The 25,015-nt window shown below is 26.6% G+C and overlaps 3 protein-coding genes across 6 annotated transcripts; 2 read left to right on the top strand and 1 right to left on the bottom strand.

Moving 5' to 3' along the window:
* Nucleotides 1-40: 40 nt before the first annotated feature.
* LOC132919968 (solute carrier family 35 member C2) lies at nt 41-7,902 on the bottom strand. 4 transcript variants are annotated; one of them, XM_060981936.1, is made up of 7 exons: nt 5,363-5,500; nt 2,845-3,059; nt 2,699-2,771; nt 2,513-2,631; nt 1,784-1,917; nt 868-1,034; nt 41-790 (listed from the first exon to the last, which is right to left on the bottom strand). In XM_060981936.1, the coding sequence occupies exons 2-7, from the start codon at nt 2,967-2,969 to the stop codon at nt 527-529; spliced, it is 882 nt and encodes a 293-aa protein (XP_060837919.1). In that variant the 5' UTR covers nt 2,970-3,059; nt 5,363-5,500; the 3' UTR covers nt 41-526. The 4 variants fall into 4 exon arrangements, with proteins under 4 accessions (XP_060837919.1, XP_060837918.1, XP_060837917.1 ...); XM_060981935.1 differs by lacking the exon at nt 5,363-5,500 and adding an exon at nt 3,158-3,494; XM_060981934.1 differs by lacking the exons at nt 41-790; nt 868-1,034; nt 1,784-1,917; nt 2,513-2,631; nt 2,699-2,771 and adding exons at nt 6,035-6,764; nt 6,840-7,313; nt 7,402-7,902 and having other exon boundaries at nt 2,920-3,059; nt 5,363-5,632.
* Nucleotides 7,903-8,062: 160 nt separating this feature from the next.
* Nucleotides 8,063-10,386, top strand: LOC132922753 (differentially expressed in FDCP 8 homolog). Its single transcript, XM_060986434.1, has 7 exons — nt 8,063-8,214; nt 8,420-8,571; nt 8,634-8,937; nt 8,997-9,179; nt 9,263-9,507; nt 9,578-9,796; nt 9,861-10,386. The coding sequence occupies exons 1-7, from the start codon at nt 8,112-8,114 to the stop codon at nt 10,044-10,046; spliced, it is 1,392 nt and encodes a 463-aa protein (XP_060842417.1). The 5' UTR covers nt 8,063-8,111; the 3' UTR covers nt 10,047-10,386.
* A 1,180-nt stretch (nt 10,387-11,566) lies between these two features.
* LOC132922067 (BTB/POZ domain-containing protein Tiwaz) lies at nt 11,567-22,192 on the top strand. Its single transcript, XM_060985388.1, has 5 exons — nt 11,567-11,768; nt 17,683-17,778; nt 19,136-19,333; nt 20,070-20,275; nt 21,460-22,192. Exons 2-5 carry the CDS (start codon nt 17,717-17,719, stop codon nt 21,900-21,902), a joined length of 909 nt encoding a protein of 302 aa, XP_060841371.1. The 5' UTR covers nt 11,567-11,768; nt 17,683-17,716; the 3' UTR covers nt 21,903-22,192.
* The last annotated feature ends 2,823 nt before the right edge of the window (nt 22,193-25,015 follow it).

The raw sequence follows: 25,015 nt of genomic DNA, 5'->3' as shown, positions 1-25,015 counted from the left end.
AGTTTCATAAATAATATCTTAATTTATAGTGTTCACAAAATACTGAAAACAACATAATATGTTTATTTTTGTAATGCCAACAATAATAAAATTTATAAATAATATTTGATTATATACTATTTTAATAATTTATGGTACAATTCTATAAACACAACCAATATTTCGCTTAAACTTTTCATAAAGTTAATAATGATAATTCAAACAACAATAAATTTATACATGTACACAATATGTACATATATATTTTTTTTTGTTTAGTTCATGTTAATAAATAATGAATGAAATAAACTTAAAAAAGTTTTTGGTTTCAAAAATAATTTGCATTAACGAGTAAATTAAAATTTAAGCGAGTGTGATTTTAAATACTAAATAAACAAATAATAAATACAATTGTGGTATATATCACAGTTATTTAAACAATTAAGTTAGTAGATATTAAACAATGTTGAATTTTTAAAAATGGAAATGTATTCAGTTTAAAAAAAAAAGTTCACAGCCTTTTAAACATATAGCATATCAACATTATTTAAGAACGTCTCCGGTTTAATATATCAAAAAGCACTTCAGTCGAACTATTGGAATCATCTGAATCATCAGAATCACTATCTGGTAACGTTAAATGTTTATTATCTTCATTGTCAATAATACCATATCGATTTTCAATTGATCTGGAAAACTTTTGCCATACATGTCCAATAACACCTATCATGCACATTGCTAAACCTAAGTACTTCATGGTAGTCAATTTGTCACCATTCCATTCCACAGCCAATATCAAAATACAAATTTCCTAATGATAAAACATTCAATTAAAAAAATATATTAAATTTGACGCAAACCCGGGAAAACAGAATAAGTTATACTAACCTTGATAATACCAACTACACTTAATGTAATGCTTGATGTTTTATACACAGCAAAATATTCTGATACTTCAAGTCCAAAAGCAAGGCATGATCCAATTAACATACGTATAATCATTTTATAACATTCAATGTTTTCATTATTAATCCACCAATTCCAAAAATCATGCCCTGGAACATAATACAACAATTAAGAAAACAATTAAAAAAAATAAAGAAATACTACTATTGAAAAGACAATTTTTATTAATAATACTAATTTATACAAAATATTAGATATATATTTATATATTTGGATTATTTATATTATTAAAAATTATTATTTTAAATTATTTAAAAAAAGGGGGTTGCACGAAACACAAATTATTTTTCAAGGGTGCCATGGTCATAAGTTTGGGAACCGCTGCTCTAATGTAACAAATTATAGGTACGTACACAGTAAATTAGTTTTTAACTTTATTTTTAATGCTTATTTGATTATCTGCACCCTTCTCGATCCTAATTATTGTGGATAAGACATTCTACTATATTTGCATTTAAATTAACAACCATTTTTAAAATCAATTAAAACTTTCATTATGGTTCAAATCAACTATATTTTTATCTTTATACTAATGGTATTAAAAGAACAAAAAGAAAATTGTACACAATTAAACAATTATGTAATACTAGATATTTAAATTAAAAAAAAAAAAAAAACCCAATTATTAAAGACCCAATATAATATAATTATATTATATAGTATCATTAACTAGCACTTAACGGTATTTCCAATTATTAATTAGAAATTATACAACTATTATATAACTATAAATATATATTAAGTTCATTATTTTTAAGTTTTTACAATGTTAAACTATGCCAAAAGTTAAAATTTTAAAATATAACTTTTTATAATTTTAAGTGATAAATATATTCACCTTCTAAAAATAATGAAATTGGAAATATTGTAATAAACATCCAGGGTTGACTAAAATACATCATATCAACAGGACTTTTCATACCCATATCTGCTTTCTGCATAACAAATTGTGATAATGTCCATCGAAAACCACTGCAATATTTAATATATTAGACATATGAAAAGCATTACACATATTCTTACAGCTAAAGAAAACACATTTTGATTAAACACTTATTATTATAGAATATCATTATTAATTTACTACCTTAATGGTGTATACATAACATATGTTTTTAAAATAAATTAAATTTGTTTAGATATAATATTTGAATAAATAGATAATATTTAAATCCCAATTATATAGATGTTTTCAATACATCTGTTGAAAGTTATTAATATAATCCATTTATATTAAAAGTACTTATTTATTATCTGGTTCTGTTGAATTTAAGAAAGAAACTGAAATTTTATTTTTTTTAATTCATGTTTTTACATTTTAGTATACACATACTTCATACTAATAAGACAAGTAATAAATACAACATATGTATTCAAATTAAGATATCAATCAATTAATTGTTTATAATAGCACATATAATAGTAATATCTAGTATAGCGTCAAATAATTATTTATTAACTAACTAAAACCACAATGTATTTAAGCTGAATTTTATATGTATAATAAATTAAACATTATAAGAACAGATATACTCATTTCTAATACATAAACAATTACCATATTTACCTGGCAAATGATGCAGTCAGTAATAAAATAAATCCTAATGTACTAAAATCTGTGGTTTTGAATGTGAACAAAAATAATCCTCCAGAAATTGAAAATACAATAATGAAAAGTACCACTGACTATAAATGAAAAAAAAAATATATTTAAAAATACTCATGAAGTATTATTATTATTTTTTGAACTTACTGCTTTCTCTAGACGTAAAATCAAAGCATTAACTAACACAAAAATGATAGCTGTTGACTTTGTCATAGTGTATCTAAAACAGTAATATAATATTTGTAATATATTGATAAATAAATGAGAAAATATTTAAAATTAATAATACATACAATGAAACATTAACAAGTTCTAGGCCCCAATTTGAAAATCCAACATCTATACCGCTTGAAATTCCAATTGGTGCAATTTTTGAAACTTTACTGTCCCAAGATAATTGTACAATAGGAATTCTCATAATTGTATGATATAAGTACCGAAAAATTATTGAAGCAAGAAATTTTAAAACCAAGTGACATGAAACAACAAGCAGGGGGAAATGGAAAATCTATAAACAAAAAATGTATACATTTTATTTAAAATAAAAATAAAAATGGAACTTTATAATTTTTATAAAAAAAAAACTTAAGTAACAGCTGTTCATACTTGTAAAAACGATCTTTGGTAAAATGTAATTGCAATTGAGAACATAAAATATGGTAGTATTAAAAGGCTAGAATTAAATATAGTTTTAAAACGAAACGACATGGTCATAAAATGTTTAAATTTAATACAAATTTTGAATTTATTCATTTAATAATTGTAACGTGTGGCAAATACAAATGTTTAAAAGAGTTTTAACTTGTTTACATAATAAAAAGAAATTAATAGATGAATTATCATAAATTAAATGCATCTTAGAGGTGCTAAAAAACACGATAAGAAAACATCTATTACATCTAGTTAAGCTATATTCAAAATTTGTTAAATTTAAAATGTTAAATAATACAGATAAAGATAAACAAATTGAAACAAGGCAACAAACCACAAATAACAACACATCAATATTAATATGCTGATAACTGATAAGAGATATTAGATTGGAAAGTGTTGTAAACTATGAAATACAAAATATCTCACAAACTTTTTAATATAAATAATTAAGAATTTCTTATCCTCATAATCTTTTAAAAAAGTTCTGATAAACATTGATTGGGTTCCAACTTCCAAATATATATAATATCTTAGTCCATGGTTCCAAGCACCACTAAAGTATTAAATTTGAATTATGATAATACATTTAAAATTTTAGGCTTATAATTTATCTAATATAATTTTTCTGTCAATAAAATATACACACAAATTACAAAGATAAAAATCATTATTTAACATTTTTGTTTCTCTTAGAAATAAAAATCATCCAAAACTCAAAATCTAAAATATAGTCAAATTGCTTAAAATTAGTAGAAAACAAAATTCTATGTAATAATTAATAGATAATATATAGAGTAATTCATTGAACAAAAAACACTCATTATTTCAGAGAACACTAATGTTTTTGAAAATATATATTTAAAAAAATATGAAGTCATTAAAAACTACATTTTTAGAAGAAAAAATTAGTATTTCCTAATCTTATTATCATTATAATTTTTTTAGTTTTTAACTCTTTTGAATGACAGAGTATATTTTTTAATTTATATTTTGAAGCAGAATATTTTTCAGAGTATTTCAATCTATTAAAATCAAATTTTGGAGAAGTAGTTTATTACTTATAATTTTTAACTTATAAGTATGTAACCAAGATTTGTTGTGGGTACCTCTCTACTACTCTATTCCATTCAACTATAACTGTGAATACTTATAATTCATTAATTACTCATCCAAAAACATTAATTTTTTACTACTTAAAATTATGTAAGAAAAATATATTCAGAACTATAATCTTTGAAATAACTTAAGTATGTCTTGTGTTAAGTACATCATCCGTTATAAGTCAAATTATTTCAAAAAACATAGTTACTTTTAATTTTTAAATATATGCAAGCTTTTTAGCATTTATTAATTATTTGATTTAATTTATTAAAATGTAATCTTTTATAATAAACCTTAATAATAAATTTACACATCTTGTTCTTGTATCATCTATAATATAGATTCTATTTATAGAAGCTATAGAAGGTCTATTATAGTGTTGGTTGTTAATGACTGGAGTTACAAATCATAATAGTATTGCTTATGAGTAGAAAACAGATTTTATTGTAAACATATATTCTTATTGGAATGTGATATTTTTAATCTAATTAAAAATGTGTAAAAAAAATGTTTGAAAAATAATTTTACATAAATTGTTGCATTTTTTTTATCCATACAATAAAGCATATAATATATATTTGTTAGATTATTTACTATAGGAAATTTAGATAAAGAAAAATGGACCAAAAATATAAAATAAATATATACTTCAATAACTGCATTTTAAAGAATAATAGAACATGGATTATGTAGCTAATATGAAGTATGCCTTCATTATGTCAGTCAATGTGCAACATTTGTTCAGTCAGTATAATATATTGTGATCAAATTGTCACCATTTAACATTTTTAAATCTTAGAGAAAATATAATTTCACATTGTTTCAAGAATTAGATATGCAATAAATACATACTATTTTGCTAAGCTATATTTATATATTTATTTTAATTTTTTTTTTACATTAAAATCCTTTCTTTAGTCATAAGATATTTGTACTACCAACTAATTGGGTATTTGTTTATACGAATCATAATTAAAAAACAAAATCACTCAAAATTAGATTCTATACCAAAGGACAAGGAATTTGTATTAGAGATTTTAATTTTAATTACATTACCTGATACTACTGGCATTGTTTTTGTAAAATACTTTCATCAAATATCATTATATTGTCTAAATCCCCGTTGACTACAGCTTGATCAATTGCATTCCTACGTTCATCAATTGTGCTCATTATATTCATTAACCCTTGATGAACTATGGCAAATTCATCATTACAAGTAATTTGATCGACTATTAACTTCATTTTTTCCATTATACTAATTCTCTCATTTTCAATATTTGTTAGTTGTTGTTGGTAATCTATAACTTGATTATCTTCCAATATCTAAAAATAATTTCAGTTGTTATTTATTTCTTTAAACATATCTTTTCGTTTTAGTCAAGTACCAAGATCATTGATATACATTTATATCATTGGGTTACTTATTTTTTGTTTTACATTGTCATATATGCTTATATGCTTATAATAACAAAATTATACAGACCGAATATCTCATTAAAGACAAATTAAATATATTGTGAATTTGTGTATATATGAGAATAAAATTGAAAAATCCCCCATATTATGATGTTATTCAAAAATAGTACAAAACCAATAGAATATATTTTATTTTAAAATTTAAATATGTTAGAAAAATTATTAGAATTATTGGATGTTATAATTAATTGTTATTTATAAAGACTAATATAAGTGTTTTAACATAAGACTTGTGTAAAATGTACTTACTTCATGATTAAACTCTAAAATTGGTATTTGTTCATTCGACTCAATTATTTGCTGTTCAACATTTAATTCGTATAAAGGTTGAATTTTATTTGTATAACTATTTTTTAAGTCTAAATGATCTGAAGTCAATAGTGTGTTATTTACATCAACAACATCTTGTTTATCAGATCCCATACAATCATTCTCTGAATTTAATACCAGTGGTGACTTTTTGTTATTCTGATCATTAAATAACTCTACTAGATCACCATCAAAAACATCGTTAATTTCTACTGTATCAACTAGTTTATCATTGTTTTTAATCATGGTATTATTTCTTTTTGCCGCTTCTTTTATAGAACTATTAATTGTAACTAAATCTTTTCTAGTTAAATGATGCAAACGACTTGTTGAATTTAAGGTTTTAACGACATTTAGAATATCATTGTAATTTGTATTAGGCATTGTTAATTGTTCAGCTAGGAAATCTTTTTCATTTTTGGCTAGAGTCAAACGTTTTGGTTCTAAATCATGGCCAATATGTGTTTTAATATACAGTACACTAACTTCATTGCCTTCAACCATTACATCCATTCTAGCTGGACAATAAGAACCAATCTTATTGGTACCTAATGCCTTTAATTTTCTAATGTTATTGCCTTTAGGCTTATACTTTCCATCACGATGGCATTTAAAAAATAAGTGTTTTGAACCAGATATACCAACATAGGTCGTTCGAGCTTTTACAAACCTAAAACATAATAATATAATTATTACAATCAAACCCAATCACAATATAACTTTAAATTAAAATACTTTTATTTACCTACTAATATCTTGCTCTTCAACTTCATACTTCCATGCATAAAATTCATCTATACTATCAAATTTTAATTGTTCACTAACAATTTCTGTTGGATGGCAGAGTACATAATGTGCAGATAAATTACTTTTGGAGCAACGGTGATTGCAAAACACACAAGATATTTTAAAAAGACTATCATTTTTATTCAGATGGACACTTTTAATGTGCCGTGTTAGCATGAATTTTAACTGAGAACTATAGCCACATTCCGAACACGAGTAAACAGAAGTTGCTACTTTATGAACATTCATATGCCTGTTGAATGACTGTTTGTAAGCAAATGATTTCTTACAAATTGAGCAAACATATTTTTTTGAGTTAGAGTGTTTTGCTAAAATATGATCGTTCAAATTATTTTTTTTTGAGAATGTTTTCATACACTCATCACATTCAAATTTATTGCAGTTTTCGGAAGACATGTTATCAAAACAACCACTATACAAATTAAAAATGTATATTTTTTAATTATTGAAATAAGAACTGAACTTTTATCCAAATGTAATAAATATAATAAGATTATTACCTTCGAATTATCAATTTAATCAGTAGAATTGTAGAAATATAAAAATAATGATAGTTTCTTGATTAAAGAATTCAAAATCATGGATGTTGTGTGCACGCCGAACCATAAATCACTGAACTATTAAAACTAGTTACTTAAAGTATTTACAACTTACTAATTGTGAATTCATAACATTAATAAAATACGATTCAAACCATTACACGAATAACGATTTGGATATATTCTTGTTAAAAAAACGTTATTAATTATTATTAAATTATTTAATATGGAAATAGCCTTTTGCCTAAAGGTTATGAATTTATTTATAGGCTACTGGCTAGGTATAATATAATAGATATACTGCTATTATTACTTATATTGTATTGTTAATTGTTATCATAATGATACAATATGGTCAACCATTAAGTTATCCTCGACCACAATATAGATGAGATCACAAAATCACAATTTTTAAAAACATTTTATGTAATATACATGATTAATAAAAAGATAATATACTAAATACAATATATATTAGTTGTATCTTTAATCATAGTAATAAATAATGTATTATTTTTTCTTATCAGAAATATGTGATTCAATGTGATTCAATGATAAAACGTATTTCTGTTATCATAACACGACTACTATAATGATAATACCACAGTGAATAATTCGTGATTAGTGAAATAGTGACATAGTTCATAGAGTAAGCCTTCAGTAAACATTAAATGAAATTTTTATTTTTACGTTTTAAGTTCTTTCATTACAAATTATTGTTTTACATATTTTATTTAGTAATTCAATGTATTTTAGACATTTTAAATAAACCTGGTATGTTAATAAATAATGGATATGTTACAATAAAATGTAACTGTATAAGTTTAAAATTAATAATGTATCTTGTAGAATTTTATCGCATTAATTTATTATTATGTATTATAAATATTTTTTAATTATGAAATATGAGAATAAAATTAAACAAATGTCTATAGTTAATTAAATACTGAACTTATACTTACAATTATTACAATTTCAGGTAGTAACTTTTCTATGAGTTCATTACCCAAGGATTTTTTTTTTAATGCTGAAATGAATGATTCAGTGATTTCACTGTCATCGGTATCATCTGATTCAGTGTCATCTGAAAGTTCACCATCTATATCTGACAACTTTTTAACAATAAATGAAGTAGATAAATTGTACATAATATCCTAATACAGTTCTAATATTTATTTGCTATCACTTTTTAGAATGATCTAAATGAAGATATATTGAGAAAAGAAATTGAAAAATGCAATCGAATGATAAGAATTACTAAAGAGTGTAGTCAAGAACGCATGCGATTGGTCAGAAGACTAGTGGAGTTAAGGTTCAAATTAGAAATGGTAACAGAAATAAAGGCTTTGGAAAACAAAGATCAATTAAATGAAACCAAAGTAGTTTTTGGTCATCATTTATCTTTTGTATGGAAACCGAATTGGTTAGAAAATAAAATGTGTGATGTATGTACAAAAACTATTTGGAAATACATGCATCAGCTGTATGAATGTTCAGGTAAAATATTAAATATTTTTATTCATAAAACTAGATATCTAAAAATTTAATTATTGTAGACTGTGGATACTACTGTCATATTTTTTGTTTGGATAAAATCAAAAGGGTTTGTACTGCAGTTCTTGCTAGTGAACATTCTATGATTTTAAATATCACTCCATCCAATGGATTGTTATCTCAAGATTATAAATGTGCTGAATGCCAATCATATATCCGTATTCGTAACACCAAAATGTCATCTGGTAAAGTAAAAAACATGATTTTTACTAAACAATATAGATAATAACAAAACCTAATATGTTAATCACGCAATTTTTTTCTTTAGAAGATACTCTTTCATTAGAGGCCCGCTTATGTGATTATGATGGAAAATTTTACTGCCCTTTACATCATTGGAATAATACTGCTTTAATACCAGCACGTGTTCTATGCAATTGGCAATTCGAGAAAAAATGTGTGAGCCAGGCATCTTTTCAACTACTTAATTATAATTATAAATCAAAAATGTATGATTTGGAAAAACACAACCCTAAACTCTTTACATATTTAGAGTCGCTTAATCGAATCAAAGTAAGAAACTAAGTTTAATTTTCCATAAATAGGTTTCATCAAACAAATTATTAATTTTGGATTTTTACAGAATATAAAAAATAGTTTAGTAAAAATGAAAAAATACTTGGTTTTATGCAAAGTTTGGAATGCACAATTAAAAAATGTATCCTCAAGATGTCATGAACTGCTATATGATAGTATTTTGTATAGCATGAAAGATATGGTTGAAATACAATCAGGACTTTTTTTAGAAGATTTGCAGAGAGTAAATGACATCTGTGAAAAACATATTCGATATGAATGCGAAGTTGGTTAATTTTTATAATACGACCACCATAAATAATGTTTAAAATATGTATTATTATTATTAGATTTGTAAAAATCAAGGATATATTTGTGAGCTTTGTCAAAAGGACACAATAATATTTCCATTTGATGAAGATGCTCATTGCTGTGATAAATGTGATAATGTTTATCACTACCAATGTTGGAAAAATAGAGATTTCTGCCCTAAATGCAAAAGAATTAAAATACGGTCTAAACTTCAAGAATTATAATTAAATATTTCCAAAAGTATTGAAAACATTTTATTTTAATCTATTATAATATTCTTTGTTTACTTATTTAAATTTAAAATATTTTGTACTATCTTAAGTAAAAATATTAATTGATTATTGTTTTATAGCAATAACTGCCTTTAAAAATAATATTAATAACTAAAATGTATTTATAGAAGGGTTAATTACTGTGATATTTTTCATTATGAATTTAATTTTATTATTATTCTGTTGATGTTTAATATATTATATATTAGGATTAAAATTAAGATAAGGATATGACAATTATATAAACTATGATATTATGTTTACTAAATTAAAATGTATATTTTGAATATTATTTCAAAACATAATTATTACCCATTGAGTGAATTTCCTTAGCTCTATTAACTATAAAAACATTGGCTTACCTTTAAGTTACATAAAGTATAGTTATTATATCCATGAAGACAATAATAAATATTCTTAACACTGAATAAATTAAACAAGATATAAATACTGAGAATTATTAAATTGACATTTTGTTAAAAAAAATACTAGATTTGAAAATCAAATAAACTTTTACTGTGTTAAAGATTACAAAAAAGGAAATGGAATTGACTGTTGAGATTTAGAGAAGATTAATCTGAATCAAACAGTGTAAAGATCATATTACTTATAGTTTATATGGTATAGATAATATAACCATTTTATTATTTGTAATGATGATACATATTAGTGGCTATTAACTATATACATTTATGTCTATGGATGTTATAGACAAAACTATACTATAGTGTCAGGGTGTCCCTAGAGGATTTACCCATTGCAATATCTCCTGAAATAATGAAGATATTATAATTCTGGCTTTTTAATGAGATTTACAAGGACAAGAAGAATAAATTATAATTATATTCAGTTGTATAAGCTACTAGGAAATTATTATAACAATAGTATAATTTATAATAGGTATGTTTTCTATGTTATATAATTGTAATAAGTCATATAATTGCTTGTTTAAAGTTAATAATCATAATATGTTTTATTTTTAATCAAATAAAATAACTGTTAAGTATTGGAATAATTATGATTAAAAATTAATTGAATAATTTTTATTCGAAAAATTGTGAAATAAAAAAATTGAAATAATTTTGTATTCAAATAAAATGTTATCTAAATAATCATCTAAGTACAATTTTATTCGAATAACATAAATACATATTGCACCTATTCAGGGAATTTTCTAGGGTCAGGGATTTTTATTCCATAACTCGTACCCCACTACCCCAGAAATTAGAACTGAAACATCTTAATATTTTATCTTGCATTGAATTAAGTAAAATATATTAAATAAATTATGAAATTTAAAACCTTAAAATTCCAAAATATTTTTTATGGTACAATATTGTACAATAATGTCGTAAATGACATGTTTTGTAATTTGTTCAGTGGTTACATTAAGAACACCAGATGGCGCGGTTCTTGATTGCCGTGGCGGTCTTCTGTAATCTGAGCGTGCTGTTCAATCTTCAATGGTTCAGTACTCGGGATAACTACAATACGAGTGTTGTGTGTGATCGAATCACTAACAATATTATTCCCGATTAAACAGTTCGAAAGTTTTATTTGGAAATGTGTTTCTGTAAAAATACATAATCGATTCATTTTTTTAATTTTCAAAATTCACATTTTTTTTTTGTGTCTAAAAGAAGTCATCCTGGAGTCCGGACCGATTATTAAAAGGTAACTAAAAATTATACGATAACAGTCTAATTTATTATTTCAACTTCAATAATTATAACAGGCATTCAAGTTCTCGTGTAAAAATCTGATTTTTAAGAAAAATGCTTGTTTATTAACAAAAGAAAAAAATGTTAAATTATTGTATAATGTAGGTATAACGACAAGAAGAAAGAATATATTAATTAATATAGGTAGTTAATATAATTAAATATAATACATTTTATGACTTATAACTATTATTTTAACTGCCTAGATCTAAAATTATATGCAATAACAACAGTATAACTTTTAATACCTACATTAAGATATGTAGTTTAATTACACATATTATATAATTATACATATTTTATAATTGTAATTGTTAACCAAGAATAAATTTTATCCTTTGCTAGGTATAGCTCATAAGCATATTTTTTTCGAGGGGTTAACTGTTAACATATATAGGTAGTATTAAGTCATTATTAAATACGTGGTAGTTTTCAATTGTGTAATCCATGATCATTAAACTGAAAAAACTGGGGGTACCGAAGCCCCCCATTTTTTCATTGAAATTGTGCCCCTAGGCTTTGTTGAAGACTGTTATTATTCAAACAAGAATGATTGCAAAATGTATTTATTACTTAAATATAACTTACATTAAATAGTTAAAACATGAAAATAAATGCAATCTATACCTATGGTGTCCATATTATATGATTAATTATTATGATTAGTCAGTAGGTACTTTACAAAATATACTAATGTAATAATAATAATTTTACAAAAATTGATAATTTAATTTTAATATTTGATTGTTATTCTTGTAATTATGTGGTTACACTGTTACAGGATACCTATTTTTTAACAGTAATTTTATTTAAATGTTTTATTTCTTACTCGTTAATTAAAAAATAATTAACAAGAAATTCGGAAATTGTAAAACTGTTTGATCTCGGTAACAGTTATTACCTAATATATTAAAATACTCTAAAAAATTAGATAGAAAAATAATTTTTTTTGCTCGTATCTATTGTAACAAATATTTTTCATAAATTATATTTCAAACTCTTATTAACGTTCAGTTGTTTACAAAAGTTCTTGAGCTGTTATTAAAATAATGAAGATTTCTTTAATTTTATCTCTTAATAGTTAATATGTATCCGCGAGACTCGACGTATAGGTAAAATCGTTATTACCGTTCTTTAAAAAAATAATTATGTGTTTTGATACATTCGTGAGTTTAATATTATGTCTATATGTAATAGCTATTAGCTGGTGATATCGTTTTGTACAGAAACTTTAAAAAATGGGACACCAAGTGAACACTGCCATCAGTCGGTGTTGCGTGCATGTGTCCGTCATCGTAATTGTCTGTGTGTAAACCTACATGCATAATAATATGATGTATTACCCATTTATTATTAATACATGAATCATCGAAGGCGCCGTGAGTCCACCCACGCATATATAATATAATGCATGTGCGCGCGCGCGCTTATTTATACATATTAATAATCATATAATGTCATACATTAGCGGGTATTATGAAAAAATTGTAGAATTATCAAAGTAGATACTATTTACATGTATATTAGTATATGGTATAATTATATATATATATATATATATAATTAGGTATCTAATGAGCGAGAGAGATATTGTATATAATGTTTATATGGTGCCGTTGTATAGATAAAATATAACAACCGTGTGGAAAAGATTTCGGTCATCGGCGAAATAAAAATATAATATGATGTACATATATATGTATTATGTATTATAGGTATAATATACCTATCCAGGTAAAAACACAAATAAAATCGTAAAAAATAAACCAATCGAACGGTCTCGCAGGCTTACGCCCGTTTCCCGTGTGTGAGTGTTAGAGTACCAAGTACTGATAGTTTGTGTATATATATGCATCATCATCATCATAAGTAGTAAATACATATCAATAATATGCGTTCATAAACGTGAGTGAGTGAGTGTGTGTGTACGCGCGCGGTCGTATATATACACACTGGAGGCGAAAATCATTACGTGCACATGTTTATTATTTTTATATTTTTTCCCTCGGAATATCGCCCGGAGGTGTACGGTTTTTATTTTATGTTTTTGTGCGCGTTTGATGTGCCGTGACATGAGGTCGTACGCGACCCCGGGCGACAATCGTGCTGGTGCCCGGGGCCGACCGCGCGCTCCGGTGCCCCCTCCCCACCCCCTTCCACCAACCACGCCAACGACAACCGACCCCCGACCCCCACTCGCTGCTATACACACTGATGTACGGCCGTTTCCCCCCGGGCAGGGATGACCGGACCTATGTGTATATGTGAGTGTTTGCGTCTGTTTCTATGTACATATTTCTATATATGTATACCTATACGTAAATGCATATATTTATACAGCCATATAGGTATATGAGCGCAAGTGTGTGTGTGTGTGTGTGTGTGTGTGTGTGTAATATCTATCTCGACTAAATAATATATTTATATGTATATATCTACAATATACTTGTATATGGGTATAGGTACACGCGGTGCTCTTCTACGCGTATACCTACATAATATTGTGCGGCGGTGGGTACTCGTGCCGTACGCCCGGAGTGATCACGGCCCGCGTATATTCGTTTCCCACGTGTTTTTCATATTATTATTATTATCATTATATTAATATTATATGTTTATAATATATATATTATGTACTACGGTACACCACCCCGGCGGGATCGTTCCCACGAGCCCCGTCGCCATCGTCGTCGTCGAGCGCGCGAGATCGTCCGACATAAGTCACACACACGCCGCCGCGTGTTCACACTACTTACGATATACGTAGGTATAATATATATATATTATTATTATTTTATACACATCAACGTTCATAGCTGATACTATAGGATGAACTGAGGCGTTTAACCAATGCAATATTGTTATTATTATATATATCAGTGGCGTATTTAGAATTTCTTTAAGGGAGGAGATATAATTAAAATTGTCGATGCCAAATGGCTCAAAATTGTATTACCCACTGATAGAGTGATAAATAGAAAAAAACACAACTATAAACATATCAAAATAGCTAAAAAAAGGTGGGTCAATGAGGGAGGTGTATCTCCCTAATCTCTTCCCTTAAATACGCCACTGTTATATATATAATATACTATTATTGTCGTTGTCAATTCGCGGTTATTATTATTTTATACGATCGAGATGATGTAATTAGGTATATTGGTATATACACACAGATATATTATCTAAATGCAAAGTGAAATATGGTTTATGGACATTTTAATACAAACAAGTGAAGAGTTTATCGCATAGGTAACTAACTACTTACGAGTTTTAACTTGACTGTGTTCGATTATATACTTTATATTTTAGATCTTTACACTCATATACGAGGTATGATGTATAGTAAGTAGCAGTTGTAATTTCATTTTGATTTCAGAATCTCGTAGATTAATAATATTATACATTGGAGATCCACAGATATCACATTGAGTATAATTATGTTTAAAGAGATGGAAAAAATATATAGTTAAATCATGATTATGCAGATATATCTATAATATCATAACACAATTTATTTATTCGAAAAGTATGATAACTTATCAGTATAATATCCTTAGAATTCCTTGCATTCAAACAAAAACTTATGTTTTCGTAACCATAGAAATATAAGGTCATATATTAACTTGATGAACTAATAATTTACTATATTTACTACTACACATCTGTAACTACTATAGTGTAATACGAAACGAAACTATATTAAACTTTTTATAATAACAATTTCATATGTGTAACTGCTTGCAAGAGCACGTATCCATTTCTGGCTGTGTTATATTAGATATATTCGGCAAAACTAAAATAAGGACAAAAATGATAAAATATTTAGTTTTAAAATTTAAGAAAATTAAGTGATATAATATTTTTTTAAATCAATTATAACGGTATTATAGATAATGGATGATATCAATTATTCAGCGTAGTAGGTACAATTTGATTTTATGTCAGCATACATAAGATATGTTAAAAGTAAAACTATTAAATGTATCAACAATTATAATTCAAAATATGTTATGTTGTGGTGACACTTTTAGTTATAAATATTTTTGAACACAAACTCACCAATTATACACAATTATTAATAAATATTGATATAGGTAAACTATAGTATTTTATAGTTATTAGATCTAAATAAAATATTAAAATATTATTTTCAGCCAAATTACTTAAATTGTTTATATTTTTATGGGCTAATTGAACACAAACTTAATTTTAGAAGTAATTAAATATTTATTATTCGATTTACAAGATAATTTAACCTTTAGAGACTTTAGACTTGAGTGTATAATATATGACATTTTCTTATGGATTTTAGTTATATAACATATAAACGGAACCACTTTACTAATGGCACTAGTTTATGTATTAATCTCTCCGTCTATATGCAGTGTAAAAATGGAGAGAAAAAAGTAGGTTTTGGCATGGTCGCGTTTTATTTATTTTTTTATTATGTTTAATGTCACGTGCCTTCCGTCCGGTACAACTGGTATCATCATCAACAGGTAGGTCCGGATAATATGAAGAAGCGAAACAAATATCATTGACCTTTATTATGACGCTTTCACAGACCATAGACAGGTGCCTTATTTTTACTTCGTTCTGGAATATCAAGATGTCGCATTTTCTCTCACAATGTTTTCACAAAACGATTTCTTTTGTAATGAATATACTGGTTTGGCTACATTTAGAATACTTTACCAAAATTATTGGTGACCAATACCAATGACAAAATACAAACAAAAATCATTAACATATTAACATATTATATGCTTTATGTATTCGTATACTTTCTTTAAAAGTATATGTGCATATACACATGTTGACACATATATTACGTGTAATATACGTATGTGAATTGAATACAAAGTGATATATGGCATATAAGAAAGCATCGCACTTTATATTTTATCTTCGATCTCTGGAAATTGTGTATTGTTAAATGCACCTATGGTGTTTATTTGACAATGTCAACATAAAATCATAAATTACAGTTTACACGCATTACATATATCTAGTATACGTATACAAATATGGTTTGACAAAATTATACAGACCAGTGTTACCGCCAAATTAATCTACGATGTCTGAGCGAGATAATAATCTATATATAATAAACTATATAGGTACTCATAATATGTGCATATCGTTCTCTCGCCCAAATGACATTTTTATATTATTTATTTCATACAACATGCGGACAATTGGATTATCGTTTTCAGTTACACCTTAGGCGTGGTCAATGCATGTATACATGTTCCTTGTGTAATATGTTTTATGTGTTTGTATACAGTACAGTTTATAACTGTTCTATAATTTTCCCCTTTTCCGCCGTATTGTGAACGATTTTTTTGTGATCAAACCAGAATCCTCTTCAGTATCGTGTATAACGCCCACGAAATTGTCGACCCACTATAGATACATAAGCTGTATAATATGATAAGCAGCAGTTGGCTCAACCCGAATAGAAAATTTAAAAACCATACAATAATAAACAACAATGATCCAGCCGACTTTAAATCAGTGGGTGAATACTTTTACTCAATGTCATTTTGAAATAAATTGTAATCAGTTTACCCGGCCGCAATGCCCCCACATAAAGATTTTTTTTACATGATTAAAATTAAATTGTTTAGTATAATACGTAATTTTAATATTACATCCAAAAATCAAATCAAAATAATATAAACAATGTTAATTTGTACTGATCAGAATTACTTTTGAGTATTGATTTTCTGTTTTTAATTTTATTAACTAAAAATAATTCTTATAGTAATAATAATATATTATGTATTTTATAAGATAAATATATTTTTTTAATTATACTCGAAGACAGTAATGGAGGTATTATTTTTATTTTATTATTTTAGACGAAAGTGTGAAGTGGTTCGAGATGTGGACGGAATGGAGCCTAAAGATCTCACTTCATCCAGGTCTTTATACACAAGTACACAGATCAAAATCAGGTATGCGCCTATTAAGAAAAAATATTATTTTCATAATAAATATGTATTTGAAAATAGAAGCAGCACAATTACGCAAGTTTTTAAAATTAATTCCAACACGATGACGAGATTTCTTGTTGAATTTACTTTTGCTGTGTATTAATGGTGATATCTTATTGCTTGTCGGCCAATACTCAATACACATTTACATATATTGACCACCTACTTATGTAGAATAATACAAACCATCTATAAACATTAGAATAAGCTTAAAAATAAAATACCACACGGATGACTATGTAATTTAAATACTGCATGATAAGAAGTTTTGGATGTCCTTTATAATTTATTCTGGGTATAATATTTTTATGTAGATACCTACCTATAATGTTAATTTTTCAAATCCTGTTTACAATAATGAAACCATTTTGCAATAGTCAGTCTTAAACATTAAAATATTAAAATACAACGCCATTAATAAAACATTTTATTTGGTTTTTAATTCATAAAAATTAACAAGTAAAACAATGTCAATAGTAAAGTTTCAACCCTTAATTTCAACTACTAATATCAATTACATTAGAAACTATTCAATAAACAATCATCATTCATCATTTTAGTTAAAGTCTTGTATTTATATCGAATCTAAAGTAGGCATAAAATAATAAATATAATATAGATTTGGTAAAAATTGTACACAAATATATTTTTCTATTAATGAAAGTATTTTTTTTAAGTGTTAAAATATTGAATTGCTAGACAATTTATAAATTTGTCATTTTGAGTTTTTGATTTTAAGCATCTATCAGTCTTGAGTATTTGCTTTTTGCTAAATTTAATTCAATCATTTTTAAATAAGTATTTAAGTAATTTTTTAGAATTATATTATAAAGTTTTCTATAAATCTGACCATTTGCTAATGAAGATGTATTCATTCATAGTTTTTTATATTCATATAAATAGACTATATTTTTTACATTTATATAGTAAACTTATCGCTAACAAAATTGTAAAACAATAAACTTACAAGTTATAGAAATAATATTTCTCTAGCTAGTACTTACATTTATAGTAAAAAACTGCATGTGATTATATTTTAAATCTGATATATAATATCATAAAACTATTCAATTTAAAAATTGTATTAAAACCTAGACGTACTTACTATAAATATAACATACGATAGGTAAATCTTGTAAATTCAAAAATAAACCATTTCAGGCTAATTGAATTTATTCGTATCTAGGTTTTGGTTAGGTATATCTACTGATTATTTGAAAATATAAATTCCGATTGCTTTCTTATTTCTTATACAAAGATTTATGTTTTTCCTTTTTCCATTATTATAATATTTGATTATTATTTGTGTTACTCGTAGTAATTCTCCGGCTACGTCTCCTACCGTATCACACAACAGCAATTCACCATCACCAACACCGGTAGTGCCGACTACCGGTTACAACCACAAAATCATTGCTGGCATACCATGTGTAGCAGCTGCGTCTAAATATACAGCTCCCGTCCATATAGATGTCGGCGGTACCATATATACGTCTTCACTGGATACTCTAACAAAGTTAGTTTAATGTGATATGTATGATATTTTATGCATAGATTTTTGCATGTAATATATGCGAGTAAATTTGGGTTAATTACCCAATGAAACCTCTCTTAATATACGTATTTGCGTAAGGTCACGGAGCAAACATGGGAAATAAGTAATAACGCCAATCGATGATGCGAAGAGTGGGTTTCTGTTTCCTTTTATTTTTATTTTTTTGGCTTACCTAACGATTGGTCCTTTCAGCATTGCACGTCGTGTCCATCGCCTTTGGCGTTACACGAACGCGCTACGCTTCACTAGTCACTCTCGCATAAAAGTCGTGCATTACGAGTTTCCGATATATTATATACCTACGTATATAATATGGGCTTTACTATTTTTCTATAAATATTATTGCCTTGTTATTATTATATGACTATACAGAAATTTAATCACATTGCAAACATTCAAAGAAACTAAAAAAAAAAAATGAATGCATTGTATTGTTATGTTACATATTATATTTATATATATTATAATATTTTATGTGTATAAATACTTTACACACGATAATGTCATTATTATATTATGTTCAAAAAGTATGGAAATGATTACATTATTTTTTTTATCGAATTACACGTTTTTCAATTTAATAATGACAGACATTTTAATATACATTTTATGTAACTGGTTCGTGCATATTATAATAATACAACGTACACAATTTATTTATTTTGTACGGAAAGTCTTAAATTCAATTGAATTTCAGGAATCCTGATTCAAAACTGGCGAAATTGTTCAATGGTAGTATACCTATAGTGTTAGATTCTCTAAAACAACACTATTTCATCGACAGGGATGGCAAGATGTTCAGGCATATTCTCAACTTTATGAGAAATTCGAAGCTTTCGTTACCTGATAATTTCACTGACATTGACCTATTGCTAGAAGAAGCTAGGTACTTTGAAATTACTCGTAAGTAAATTATCAAAAGCTATATCTACTATTATAATGACTAATGAGTATAGTATACATTATTTTGTCGCGGCCTAATAATCCATTTAATAGTTTATATTATAAAACTAATTAAAGCCTTAATAAGTATGTCACATATTATTTGAATGCTTAATAAAAGACTGTTTTTTTGTTTAATGAGATAATTGGGCACATAAATAGTCCGTTCATTGTGCATTTAAGTAAGATATTATTATACCGATAATACCTACGCGCTGTTGGCTGTTGTCTGAGGACAAGGTTAAAAACGTACATTTTTGGTCTGGTCGAAGGATATTGTGTAGCGCAGTCTTTTAAATAGCCCCGGGTGCGTGATACTTGTCTCACTGTCGAGCTATCAAATTATATCTTTTAAATCCGTTTTTGTCCCATCATCATTATTATACTCATAACATTCGTAATTCGTGCAATATGGGTTTGAAATATGGAAATCATTAGACAAATTAAAATATTGTGTAATAAAAATCGATCATGATTCACGATTTTGGTCTTTTTCCGGAGGCGATTGAATGATACTGAACATATTTGAACAGATAAATGATGTTACATGACAACAGTTTAACATTATATTGTTTTTATTTTCAAGTTTTCATTTTTGAACCACCAAATGAGGCGGGAATCATATTAGCATTACGATCCCTCATACGCAGCATTGTTTATTGATCAAAAATTTGATTAAGTAATGAAGCAATATTAAATCATTATTATTTACCCATATGAAAAATAAAAATAAATTAATATATTAATTATATAGATTACAGATACTTATCATTAATATAGAATCAAGGTTAAAAAATATTATGAAAAATCATATACACGTATATCGCAACGCAATTTCATATAAACAATGATAAATAATGACAATGTATAGATATAAATAAATACCTATGTAAAATAGTAAATAGTAAATAACGAGATTATGAGATATAACCTACCTACCTCTATATTATTTATATTACCTAATGGTTAAATAAGGTTAATAAATACAAACCTTCAGTATATAACAGTATCTAAACCTAAGAATATTATATTACCTATATACTACCTACTAATGTAAATGTATGTTGTATGCATATTGGGTGAAAAATAATGTCGATCGTATATTTGCTATGTATTTAGTCAGTGCAATTGGTTTATTGTTCCAGCCATGTGTAAACAGTTAGAAAACTTGAAACGAGATCGGATGAAATGCAACCGAACGAACGGTTGGGACTCTAACGGTCCGAGCCGATCCAACAGCAGCCTCTCAGGCACGAAAGACCAGTATGAGTGCGTGTCCGTTCATGTGAGCCCGGATCTCGGGGAGCGGGTAATGTTGTCTGGCGACCACGCGGTTCTGGACGAGGTGTTTCCTGAAACAGGCCACTCGGCACTGGAACCCTCGGCCGGACGTCCGGCCGTGTCTTGGACGCCCGTAGACTCCAGACATCTGGTCCGGTTCCCGTTAAATGGATACTGTAAGCTGAATAGCGTGCAGGCCATCACCCGATTGCTGAACGCCGGTTTCACGGTGGCTGCAAGCACGGGCGGCGGCGTACACGGCCAACAGTTTTCCGAGTATCTGTTCATCCGCAAAATGTCCAATTGACTATAACACTCGTCGGATAGACCACGTTGGGTAAAATGACAACATCAGATCATAATTTATAGATATATATATATATATATTACAATATACACTATTATATTATTTACACGCGTTACCCAAAAAGTGTACGTTTATGTAATATGATAATACATGTATAATATATTGACGAAATTAGTTGTGTAATTTTAGATGATATTAAATTTTTTTTAAGGCTGGTTTACATGTTGAAAATAAGTTTACTTTGGCTATTTTATAATAATATATATGTGCGTTTTTTATAAAATTATAAACGACTTATTATATTTTGTTGGGAATAAACAAACAATAATTTCACATATTATATACACAATATCAGAAGTTAATTACTACGAAAATTAATCGAGGAATTAAAATTTGGTCACTGTGTCATATTATCCTATTTACAACTCTTTCCTCTTTTACTTAGTATTCCTACATATTATATCCAAAAATGTTTTCAACTTTGAAATGTACAATAAAAACGAATGAATTCAAAACAAGCTAATTTCTAAAACATGAATTGAATAATACTGCAGAGTTTTTCAAAACCTACGTATGTAATAATATCCGTACAGTAAATATAGGTATTTGTTTCGTTTGTGTAACACAGGTAAATACTTATATTACAATTGAGTTTCATAATTTGTAATGTTGTAAACATTACCGTATTGAATTACGATCATATATATATATCAATTTGATAGTATATAAGTCTGCGCGACTGTGCAAATCATTTATTATTATTATTATTTATATATATATATCAAAAAGCTATTCATGAATCTACATTGTAATATTACCTACTAGTTTTTTCTTTAATTTTCACGCAGGCTATACTAAAAAAAATGATTTGTTTACCGATGTGTTGTAGGATGGCTTATCAAACGAAAAGATAACATGCATAGCCATCATCTCCAACGTTATCGTACAGCACGTTTACTTTATATACATTTTTTATTCGTGTGGTTTTTACTACCCCTTTCATAAAGCAAAGTTTATGGTGAGGGAGGAAAAAAATACAACACGAAGTCACTACCTTGCTGGTCGGGTATCGTCGTTCATAGTAGCTGGTTTATAATCTGAGTAAGCCCGATTTATATATATATACGTATACATATATGAATATATGTAATTACATATTTGTTTAAAGTCTATATTTGCACTTAAACATGAATGAGAATTTGTGATTAGTTGTATTCTAAAACTCAATAGTAAAAAAAAAAATTGTTTTTAAAGGGTTACTAGGTGAAAATATTTAGGTAATATACGTATACTATTAAAAAAATATATTTTTGAATACAAGTCAACAATTAACTATTGAAAAACTAGTTTATATTAGTGTATTTTTAGAGTTTTTAAAATTTATAATTTCATATGATTTATTAAATGTATTGATTTATTTTGCAAATAGTAAAAATACAAAAAAAATCTAAATTTATTTCACTTATTACATTACAATATTGTTATCATATCAATTTTTTAAAGAATATAAAAATTAAATTCCTAATGCACCGTCAGAAAATATGATACGTTTGAAATTGAAGTACTTTTTCAGTATTTAGTATTTTCGGAAATGATTCATTGATAGTTTCTATATAATCAAATTTCAAAATCTAGGATAAAACATCTTTATTTTTTTATTTTTGAACATTATAAATATCACATTATACACATTTAATATGAGAATATATACATCTTCTACTGATGGATATTTTACGTTTGTATGCGTGTGTATTATTAATAAATAACCATTAACCTGTATCGCTAATTATTGAACGGTGTTTCAAAGCAATATTGAATTAACTAGAATAAAATTAATAAAAATAAAAGTCGTTAGTTTTGTAGATGTTCTCAAACCCCAGCTTATGTATCGCGTAAACGATCTTATTTCCACTATATAGATAAAAAGTAATGATAGTACGTATGTTGTTTATGTATTTTAAACGTCGTCTAAGTGTCTAACAGTTAGTTTTTTAGGGTGTATAAAGGTACTTTCCCATATTGGATATGACTATATGAGATTAAATATGTATCCATATACGCCGCCGTCGAGGATTGAACTATTTTTCCCGTGTGATTCTTATTTCATTCTCTAGCTGCAGTGCCTGAAGTAGTTTACAAACCCCTCCGGGCCACAGCGAGGTCACTCGACGGCCATATAATGTATATAGTCAATACGTCTATAATGGTTTTCAGTGAAACACTGTTTTTCTTCTTCTTTTTTTTTGCGTGTTAACATATTAAGGGCACATTATTATTATAAATGACGAAATACTCGTGTTTACACGTAGACGCACACATATTTTGCATTTATTGACTTTTAAAAATATATAACAAACCCGTTCTTAATAGCAACTGATACACTACGCGGTGGATCATATAATGATATAATTTACAATAAAATTAATGTAACATGGCCGTAACTAGAATTATAAATCGTTATATTTATTATAGTTTATTATGCTTACATACGTGTAACCGATTTATTGTCACATTGTCACGCGTAGTAGGTATATTGACTATTGACATATTGTATTGTATATTTTTGCAGCGTTATACCTGTATATGAATATCAAAAAAGTACACTGAATTTTTATGCATTATACCTGTGCATTAAAGACACACACGAGAGTTGTTTAACACAGGTGTAACTTTAAAATTAATAATTATATCTACGATTTAATAATGAATTTTGTTCCAACTTATATATTAATACTCGTTCTAAGCATACTTGATACTTTTTATTGTATCAATTTAGTTTTCATATTATTATGATGAACTAAATTAACTAATTTGTACTGTAACTTATACTTTCTTGACTTTTAACTAAATCTCTTTTATCTTAAAATACTGTTACAGTAACTTAGAAAAATATTTTTCCAAATCGTCATTTATATTTCAACGAAAACTTTTTGTTCTTGTAATGTGTATATCACATTAGCACGGTAGACAAATTCCACATCGGTATCTAAACTTTTTATTAGTTACTAATAACCACGCAACGACATTATTATATATTGTTTATGTATAATATATTATTGTATATAGTATCGTACTGATTCTTAACTTAACTTGATCGGTCGATAATCTTAAAT

The sequence above is a fragment of the Rhopalosiphum padi genome, chromosome 2, assembly GCF_020882245.1.
Source record: "Rhopalosiphum padi isolate XX-2018 chromosome 2, ASM2088224v1, whole genome shotgun sequence".
Lineage (NCBI taxonomy): Eukaryota > Metazoa > Arthropoda > Insecta > Hemiptera > Aphididae > Rhopalosiphum > Rhopalosiphum padi.
The sequence above is the reverse complement of the archived record's forward strand: the minus strand, read 5'-3'. Positions and strand labels throughout refer to the sequence as shown.